We start from the raw sequence: 10302 nt of genomic DNA on the forward strand, positions 1-10302 counted from the left end.
TCTTTTTTTTTTTTCCTTCCCCTCCCCCATGGGTTTCTGTTAAGTTTCTCAGGATCCACATAAGAGTGAAACCATATGGTATCTGTCTTTCTCTGTATGGCTTATTTCACTTAGCATCACACTCTCCAGTTCCATCCACGTTGCTACAAAAGGCCATATTTCATTCTTTCTCATTGCCACGTAGTATTCCATTGTGTATATAAACCACAATTTCTTTATCCATTCATCAGTTGATGGACATTTAGGCTCTTTCCATAATTTGGCTATTGTTGAGAGTGCTGCTATAAACATTGGGGTACAGGTGCCCCTATGCATCAGCACTCCTGTATCCCTTGGGTAAATTCCTACCAGTGCTATTGCTGGGTCATAGGGTAGGTCTATTTTTAACTTTCTGAGGAACCTCCACACTGCTTTCCAGAGCGGCTGCACCAATTTGCATTCCCACCAACAGTGCAAGAGGGTTCCCGTTTCTCCACATCCTCTCCAGCATCTATAGTCTCCTGATTTGTTCATTTTGGCCACTCTGACTGGCGTGAGGTGATATCTGAGTGTGGTTTTGATTTGTATTTCCCTGATAAGGAGCAACGTTGAACATCTTTTCATGTGCCTGTTGGCCATCCGGATGTCTTCTTTAGAGAAGTGTACTGTTTTTTTTAATAGCAGTCACTTGACTCTCTCCCCCACCCTCCCACCTTCTTCCCTGCCAATCAGCGATCACCTCTTAAATGGTCATAGCACACCGTAGTAAGTTATTGTGGGCTGTGCTCTTTGTGTAGCTGATCATCATAGTTGGTCAAACTATTTTTGCATAAATCATCAATTTCAAGTATCATTTTTAATTAAGTTATACATTCACATGGTTCCCTCAAAACACTAAAAAGGTATACATTGCAAAGTCTTGCTCCCATTTTCTTCTTGATCCCGTATAAGTAACTTCCTGAATTTGTTTGGGAATAAAAGTGTGGATTCCTTCATTTTTATGCTCTATTTTTTCATTTGGATTTTTAACTGCCTTGGAATTGATTTTTATATGTATGATGTGAGGTAGAGATCTAGTTTTAATATCTAACGGATAACCAGTTGTCTCAATACTATTTAACCCTTTGCTATCTCATAATGCCATTTCTTTTCATATACCAAGTTCTCATTGTGGTTTGTTTATAGATTCTCCACTGATAGACATTTGTATTCGTATATACCTGCATCATTAGCATACTTTTAATAAGTAACTTTATAAATTTCCTCTCATTAAGTCTTTTTTCCCATCATTAAGGTCTTATAATTTGTTTATGAAGATCATCTTTTTTCTTAATTTATTCTGAAGTGCCTTGTGGATATTATTATTAACCATGAATGGCATCTTTTTAAAAATATGTTCCTTTTACTTACTGGTTGTTGCTTGTGTTTGGAACATTAGGACTTTTGACACATTGAGACTGAATTCATCCACTTCTCTGCACTCTCTTGTTAGTTCTAATTGTTTCCCCTTGGTTTTTGCAGCATGTTAGTATTTTTGTTGTGATTGAATAGCAGAGACTTTCTAAAAGTAATCCATAGGTAATTTGCCTGTTGTATACATTTTCGGTCCCTTATTTACTCTATTATGAGAAAATCAGTTTAAATGAAATTTGGGTATGGAAGTATATGATTCTAATGGAAGATACTGATAGGCTCTTAGGGGGTTTGAGCAGCTGTCCATACTATTTTAGATGTATCACAACTGCATATCAAAAAATGTCAGTTTACTTTTTTCTTTTTAGTTTGAAAATAGTAAAATGCATCTAGTAAGTTTTTAGTGCAGGAGAAAGTCATCCTCTTGTCATAAATAAATCAGGGTTTTTTCTTTCCTCATTTGGATTATCATCCATATGATCTGTTACCTAAGCATTTCACAGATAAATTATTGAAGTCTGGTTTGAACATATATACAGATTTGAGTAGTGCTAATGATCCATTGGTCTTTGTGAATATTAAAGCTCTAGCTTGTTGACTGTGCTGTTTTGGTTCAGTTATAGCTTACTCTGAGCTTAGAGATTGGGAAGTGCTTTTGAAAGAAAGCTGTTTTTTTTTAAACCCCAAATTTACTGTCCTATAGGTTTTACTTTCTCTTCATCAAAAGATTTTAGATTTTGTTGGTGCCACTCCTTTCTCCTAATTAACCATGGAAGTAAGCTCAAGACTTACTATGCTTACACTTGTTCATTAATCTTTTAAATTTTGAGAAACTTTAAGTAGGGGTAAAGAGAACAGTTGAACCTTACAAATATGATCAGCTGTAGCAGTGCACCTGTGGTTACTTTAATATTAGCAGACGGACTTTGAAGAGGAAAACAAAGGAAAACAGTCTCAATGATTAAGTTAGGGTTGGCTGCCTGAGAAGGTATTTTCAAGGCCTTGCTGCCATGTTGTTTTTATTTAGATCTGCTGTCTTTAGTTTGACCTTTTTTGGTTATCATAAAACTGAGAGATGCTTTTCTGCTTTGTCAGGGCAGAACATCAGAACCATAGTTTTCATTGTTTTCCAATTTCTCACAGCAGAACCTCTGTCTTTGCCTTGGTTAATGACTGGTTTCCTAGGAGAATAGATTTTTTTTACTGAGTTTTAAGTATTCAGTGGGGCAGCTGCATGATTTTGGTTTCTTTCTTTCTTTTTTTTTTTTTCCCTTAAATTTCTAACCTCTTTCAGGAGTAATGGACGTGTATTCCTTCAGCTTCTTTTATATCTCCCCTGGCTTAGGGGCTACTCAGTAAATATGGAGTAACAGACTTATACTGGAATTGTCTTTACCGGCTTATTTTACTTTCTCTTTAGGATGTTTTGTCAAAGAAATTCTGACTTAATTTTGTCTCTCTACATGTTGGCCAAGCTCATGCATCCTTCAACAACAATAATTTGTTGTTGAAGCCGTATATTGAGTGTTTACTTCTAGCTATTAACTGTGTCAAAGAGGCCAAACATACCTTAGTTAAGAATGGTTATCAATACTGGAGAAACTGAGTGTGTGTGTGTGTGTGTGTGTGTGTGTGTGTGTGTGTGTGTGAGAGAGAGAGAGAGAGAGAGAGAGAGAGAGAGAGAGAGAGGGACAGACAGATAGATAGACATGTTGAGAGCAGGCAAGTGTTATCTTTTTATAGAAAGATCCTCATATCACATTGCTAGTGTTTCAAAACTTGTATTTATTTTGGAGTCAAAGCTAAATTCTATTTCCGATTGCTAGAAATAAAGCCATGTAATAGTAATATTTGTACCTCAATATTTGGATTTATAATAATATATGCTCTCATTTTTAAGAATCTGTTTTTCATTTTTTTAGACAGGTGCTCTAGTTCACAGCTATAGGGGAACAGGTGGAATTTTTGAAGTTTGCTGGAATGCAGCAGGAGACAAAGTTGGAGCCAGTGCATCAGATGGTTCAGTAAGTATAATGAAGTGTTTGCACGGGAATGGGTGTGTAAGCATAGTAAATAAATGTGGCTTATTGTGGTTGTGACTACAAAAGTCTTCTTTTCATAATGAATCTTGTGATAATGGTTTTGGTCCTTTTTACTGAAGGCTGTATATTTTTCATGTTTATTTCATTCAAATAATGTAAACAGAATTTAGGCTATGTTTGCCGAAAGAGTATCTTCATAATCAAGAAATGGACAGTTATTTTTAATGTAAACCTTCGTTAGCAAAATTGAGCATAGAAGAATACCACTCTGAGAGAGATTTGAATTTTTAATGCCTATTTCTACCTTGTCTTCCTTGCAGAAGAGTGTTGGTGGCCCAGGGAAGGGGGAGTAGAGGCAGTTGAGTCCTGCATTGAGGAATGTGTGATACTGAGAGACTTTCAGGATGAGGTTGGCCAACTCTTTATAGAAATATTAGTTGTGGCTTCGAAAGCTCTGAAAGCAAAAGGAAGATACAGACGATATTAGCCATTAGCTGCTTTCTGAAGCTATAGCTTGATATAACCTAAGGTATCTTTCATTCATGTCCAAGAGATAGGAAATGGTCTGTTTTGAGCGTATTTTTTCTACTTTTTAATTAATAGTAGATCTTCAAAATTTAAGCCACGTTCTTTCTTGGTAGTAGTAGCCCATGGTTGTTGCCTCCATCTACTTAGACGATTTATCTGATTTCTGTTGGTTAAGTGCCCAGTGCCATGATTACTGTTGCTTTACCAGTTTCGTGAACTAGGAAGTAAAACTAGATTTCAAACTGTACTATTGAAACATTAAACTAAAACTGTACAATGAAATTCTTAACACACTGGTTGATTATTTTAATTTCTTACAGGTTTGTGTATTAGACCTTCGGAAATAGCGCTACTAGTTGGAAGCCATGGACCGACTATGAATGTGTACATAGCCAAAATGACTGTCCCTGACCCATGTACTGCTATAGTCCCACTTGAACCATGGCCAGTCCACTACAGCCAAATCTAAAAGAAATATATACATACAGTGTATATAAACAAAATTGCACCCTGAAGATGACAGAATTTTGTCACAGCTTGTGAATTCTGTTCACCAAGTGCTGGAATCTAATCTGCTGTGCCCCTAAAATAGCATTTAGAAGTTTTGGATATGAAAAACAGAAGAGAAAGAAATATGCGTTATAAAAGCAGCCCATATGTGTACCAGTTTTTGGATACTAATGACAGCCTTGTTTCTCCCCTTTGAATCAGAAGACACCATGGATTATATTCTTTTTTCCCTTCAGTAGTTGAGCAGTTTGTATGTACAGAGAAAATGGACTTACAAAAACTTGCAGCAGTAGTTTGTTCTTGCTTTTAAACTTTGTTTTCGGTTTAGTTTATGGATGCATGAAGTAAGGGAGTGAATCAGTTTCTTGTTTATATTTTTTTCACCTTTTAAACAAAAAATTCTTAAAAATATTTTAATGCATTCTTTTGAAGAGATAGATGTTTGGTACATTTTATGGCTCCCAGAGCATATATTCAATTGGTGCATGTTGTGGAAGGGGGAATTGGAAAGTGAATGAAAATATATGACTTTTGGTCATGTCAATCTGTAAGACACATCAGTAAAAGGATATTATGCTCTGTTGTTTTTTTTTTTGTTTGTTTGTTTTGTTTTGTTTTTGTTCTTTTTTTGGTGATGTGGCTTAAATGCAGTAGTTTCTTTTTTGGGACATATTTCTGCCAATTAAAGACTAGAAGGGCACAATTTTTTTTAATACCATAGAGAAGATGCATAAAAAAAATCTTCTGATGTTTTGTAGCCATAACTAAATTATGGTTAAAATGTGCACTATTGTGAAAAGGAGCAAAGTAGGTTTGGGGTTTTTTTTTTTGTTGTTGTTTGTTTATTTGTTTGTTTTGCTTTGTTTTTTAAGAGATTAAAATGTTTCTGGATAAGGATTAGCTTCTCAAAGTGTCCATCATTCTGTGTAGAAGCTGAAAAATGTAATGTAACCAAACTCCAGTATTAAAAATCTCTCATGTTGTTTTTCTTTATACAAAGCAAGATAACGGCATATAACACTGCCATTACATGGCAAAATGTTTGCTACCTTAGTTTAAAAACAATCTTTAAAACAAAAGACTTGCTTCAAGGTGTTTTTAAATAGCAGTGATTCAGAATTTAAAAAAGAAAAAAAAGTATAATTGCACTAACCTCCCTGCTGCTCCGATTCTGCATTCGTGGTACTTGTGACTACATTTTTTTCAAATACGGATAGATTTAAGCTGCTATTTTTTTTTTGTTTGTTTTTCAGTAATCACTACTATATCATGTCTTCTACTCTGTTTATAATATCAAGTATTTTCTTAAAGATATAGGTATCAGAGCAAACCTCTTCTTAACGCTCATGCAACTAAAAGCTAAAATACACAGAATTTGCAAATGAGAGCATTTGTTTATATGTGTGATCAACAGGGTTTGTCATGATTAATGTAAGTATCCACAAGTGTCAGTTTTGAAGAGAATAGTTGTCAAATTTGTATCTCAAAAGATTATAATTAAGGAGTTGCTTATTATTAAGCTTAGCAAATTTATAACACTATTTCTGTCACTAATTATTTTGAGGCCTTTACTACTAAAATTTTAATCTATGTTTTAAGTAGAAACTGATTTAACCCAAGTAATGCAGCTTTGATTTTTAGCATTTGTTGTTTTGCTATTTTTACAAAACAGCATTGATTGAAGCAAGTCTTGGTTTTACTAAGGTAGGATAGCATTTGCTATTGGTAAAGAGAATAAATACACTTAATTTCACAATACATTGTTATATGTACCCCAATTATTGTTAGTGGGGACTATGATACTGTAATAATATTTTTTAAAATTTACATCCAGAGAGGCAGTCATTCATGATGGTTTTGTGCCAGCTGTTTTTAGGGTTTTGGATCACATTATAGATATTTAGAACTATAACCCTGTGACTTATGTAGGAAACCTAATATGCTGAGTATCTGGCACTTGAAATCCTGCTTTTATTGCTAGAGGTCCACATCTGTGGTTAACCTCTGTTGTTGTTTTAAAAAAATAAATAAAAATTTAAAAATCTGTGCAATAATTTTTAAATGTGCTCCCAGGAATAGACACAAATGTTTTGAGTAGGTTTAAGCTGCATTTTCCTTTAGCGATGCATCTGTCAATTGCACTGAATTTAAATCTGAAAGTCAGAGGTGATTATTGATAGTACTTTTGTATTTTGATATGGACAATTTATTCATTTGCATACAGTTATTGACTTTTTTCCCCCAGCTGATTAAAAGTGATAGTCAAGAAGTTCTGCAATATAGCTGCCAAAATAGACAGCTACATTTTTATGGTATTGTCATCTTTTCTTTTTTCTTTTTTTTTTTTTTTTCTTAATCTTTAGGTATTTTACTTAAGCATAATAGCCACAATAGGACATATTAAAAGATTATAAATACAGAGCTTTATTATCCTGAAGTCTTGGGTCTTTTAAGTATAAACTTTATCTGAAAGGTATCCATTTTGTAGGCTTGGGTTCTTTATGAGCATACAGTTGTTTATTTTTGCTGCTGTTCTCAACATCATCATTGCCTGCTGATGTGCCACCATGCTGCTCCAATAGACAAAAGTAAGATTGCCTTGAATTTGAGCAGTAACTTGATTGTAGGAGACCAAGTTTCACAGCCTGCAAAATTCTGTATTTGAGGTTCTTGGCTCATTTTTCCTTCCTTTTTTTTCTGAGAACTTACTCCTGAAGATCAACTGATTCCAATAGATTTTCTATCGGTATTCATTATATATCATTGTTGTATAAGCTACTGTAAGAAACGTATAAGGAAAAATAGAAAGGAAAACTTGAATGAATAGAATACTCATTGATTGAAGTAGAATAAAGAAAGAGCAGCTGTCACTCTTAAACTTCATAAAGGAATATCATTTTTCTTCTCCATGTAGGAAATCTGATACGTGCTTATATTTGTTCCAATCCCCATTTCTGTCATTGATCAGGTACCATCATTGACTTTAAATGACTTTTAGAAATGGTAACTTTTCATTTCCTAATAGATATTAGAGTATATTGAATTCTGTTTTAATGAATAATTCTCTAGGTAAGTATGTTTTAGGATTAAACACCTTTTACAGATACTGAAAGTGCCTCCTTTTGTGGTGTAAAAAAACAAATTATGGTGCAAAAAGTAATTATTAGATTGAATTACATGAAGGTTTTTTGCTTTTTGACATAAAAATGTCAAGAGAAAGGCCAAAGATTTGTACTTTTTCACTTATAAAGCACTCCTTTTTTCCTTAAACTTCTTTCTGTCAAATTAGATTTAATGAGAGAGTACTATTTTTAAGGAGCTATCTGTTTATGTAGAATGATTTTGTTAAGAGTAATGTAAACTATTAACGCATAGAGGCCTGAAGAGGGGTATGCATTTTTGCTATTTAAAGGAATCACGAATGACTGTCCTTATGTGAGCAAAAATGTTCAATTTTACTAAGTAAGCAGAAAAACAAATCTCAAATGCAGTGCTGTTTACTCTTTTCAAAACCGTTTTCATTTTCTTGAGCACATTGTACATTTCTATAGAACCTGCATTTATTCTCACATGCTAAGGGTGGTACTTGCATTTGGTGAATTACTGTTGATTGTTTCCACAGAAATTCTATTTCAGTGGACCAACATTGTGGCATGGCAGCAAATGCCAACATTTTGGGGAATAGCAGCAAATCTACAAGAGACCCTGGTTGGTTTTTTTTTTGTTTGTTTGTTTTTGTTTGTTTTTCCTTCTGAATCAGCAGGGATGGAAGGAGGGTAGGGAAGTTATGAATTACTCCTTCCGGTAGTAGCTCTGAAGTGTCACATTCAATATCAATTTTTTTTTAACATGATTCTAGTTAAATGTAGAAGAGAGAGAAAAAGAGGAAGTGTTCACTTTTTTTAATACACTGATTTAGAAATTTGATGTCTTATATCAGTAGTTCTGAAGTATTAATAGCATTCTTTGTTTCTGCCTTTACGTTGACAATGTTGAAGCAGGGTGAATAACTAGGGCATATTTTTTTTTTTTTTTTTCTAGTAAGCTGTTTCACAATGTTTTCTTTGGCGTTTCTGGATAAGTTCAAGAAAACATTCTGCATGTTGTATCTAGTCTGATGTACTTATCCATCTCATTAAAAACAAACACAGACTGCATTCTGTAGCTCTGTAATCCCTAAATACAGAAGTAATTCTCTTCTTTCCTGACTTTGACATTGTAGCTATAATGTTCTAATTTTGATTTCTACAAATCCTTTGGGTCTAATTCTGTGAGCCTACCTATAGCACTGGATTAAAATGTCTGCATCATTTCTTTAGTTATCCAGTTAACTTTAAAACTGTTGTAAAAGTGTAAACCAGCCCATGACAGTTTTTTGTACATGTTAAAGAACTTTATTGTTCAGTTTTCATGATTATTGTGTAAGGAAGACTGATATAGATGTTCTATGCTGTCCTGGACCATGTTAATTACACTTCTGATGTATTTTGGTTCCACATCACAATGATTTGTCCCCAATGATCCTTTTATCCTTTCTAGGCACATTTTTTTTTTTTGTTGTTGTTGTTGTTGCAGTTTCCCTTTGCATTGTATTGCTTTGACAACTGTAATTTGAATCAGATCTGAAAGAGGTCCAGAATAAAATATATTTTGATATTATGTTGGCTGTGTACATATATAAAACCTTTGATACCTATGTAGTTTGTATAGACTGTTTACTAGTCAAGTAAAGAGAGGGATGCTATTTCTTGTTTACAATTTCTTGTTTACATTTTAATTGCATTTACTCCTCCAATGTTCTATTGTAGGATAAACTTTTTTTGCTTTGAGTTAGCCTTCCTAACATATAACATGTCTATTCTTCCCAAGCTGTTGTTATCAGTTGTAACAACTGCCATCAGAACCCAAACCACTGTTTTTCACAACTGTATTGTTTTCTAAGCTATATGTTTTAAGCCCATAGATAAAATTACAAATTTTACTATTTTATTACCTCTCACAGGAGATGAAATTTTTTAAATGAAGGGATTATTTACTATTTTTATTAAAGAATAATAGAGCATTTAATCAGCTAAGAAATAAACAATTGCTTTGAATTATTTTCAAAAATAATACTGTATTGAAAGGACATCGTTTCACATAAACTAAAAGAAACCTCAGATTCATTTGCTTAGTGTGCAGTTGAGCACAAAACCGTGTGTATATGTTGCTGAAGATTTTAGGGCCGGGTTCTCAACTTCCATAATGGCATTTTTGTCTCATATAAACCTAACTTAAATAATTTTCTTCCTTAGCTAGTTGCTTAAGTTGCTAACGAACCTTACAATCTTTGAGGAATGGTACCAGGCACCTTCCAGTTTCAATTAGTCCTAGCTCTTGAGTACTTAGAGACTTTTTAAAAGAATCATTGAGCACATTTTTTGTTTTCCTTTGTTTTTTAAAAACTTACATTCCTCAGGTCTTCTACTTTTCCGTTTCATTTCCTTAAGCAGAAACTAACACAGGCATAGACTTGTCATGTTTTATTAAATGATAAGCTTTTGCCGTTGCTAGAACTTTCTGACAGTCTTTCATTTTCAAAGGGTTAACTTTTATTGCATGGCATAGATTAATAATAGTCTGCATTTTACACTTTGAAAAAGTGTTGGACTACTAAGGATTATAATCCATCTAAGCTTAAGGTAAAACAAATCAGTCTGAGTAGTCATGGCAGGGGTTATTTTTAATTTCATAGGTCTTCTAGTCTACAATAGACCAAATTTCTAACCTGTTATACATAGCAGATGAAAGCTTACTGTTTCCCCAATACATTCATTTGCAAAATGCAGTG

General features: G+C 33.7%; 1 protein-coding gene across 12 annotated transcripts in view; it reads left to right on the plus strand.

The window, feature by feature from the left end:
• Positions 1-9626, plus strand: part of TBL1XR1 (TBL1X/Y related 1) — a 178086-nt gene extending 168460 nt beyond the window's left edge. For all 12 annotated transcript variants that reach the window (XM_049628547.1, XM_049628548.1, XM_049628542.1 and 9 more), the window contains 2 exons: positions 3315-3416; positions 4283-9626. In XM_049628547.1, the coding sequence (XP_049484504.1) occupies positions 3315-3416; positions 4283-4309 (129 nt within the window). In that variant the 3' untranslated portion in view covers positions 4310-9626. The remainder of the gene's footprint in view (positions 1-3314; positions 3417-4282) is intronic.
• Positions 9627-10302: the final 676 nt, after the last annotated feature.

Source organism: Panthera uncia, chromosome C2 (genome assembly GCF_023721935.1).
Source record: "Panthera uncia isolate 11264 chromosome C2, Puncia_PCG_1.0, whole genome shotgun sequence".
NCBI classification, from domain to species: Eukaryota; Metazoa; Chordata; class Mammalia; order Carnivora; family Felidae; genus Panthera; species Panthera uncia.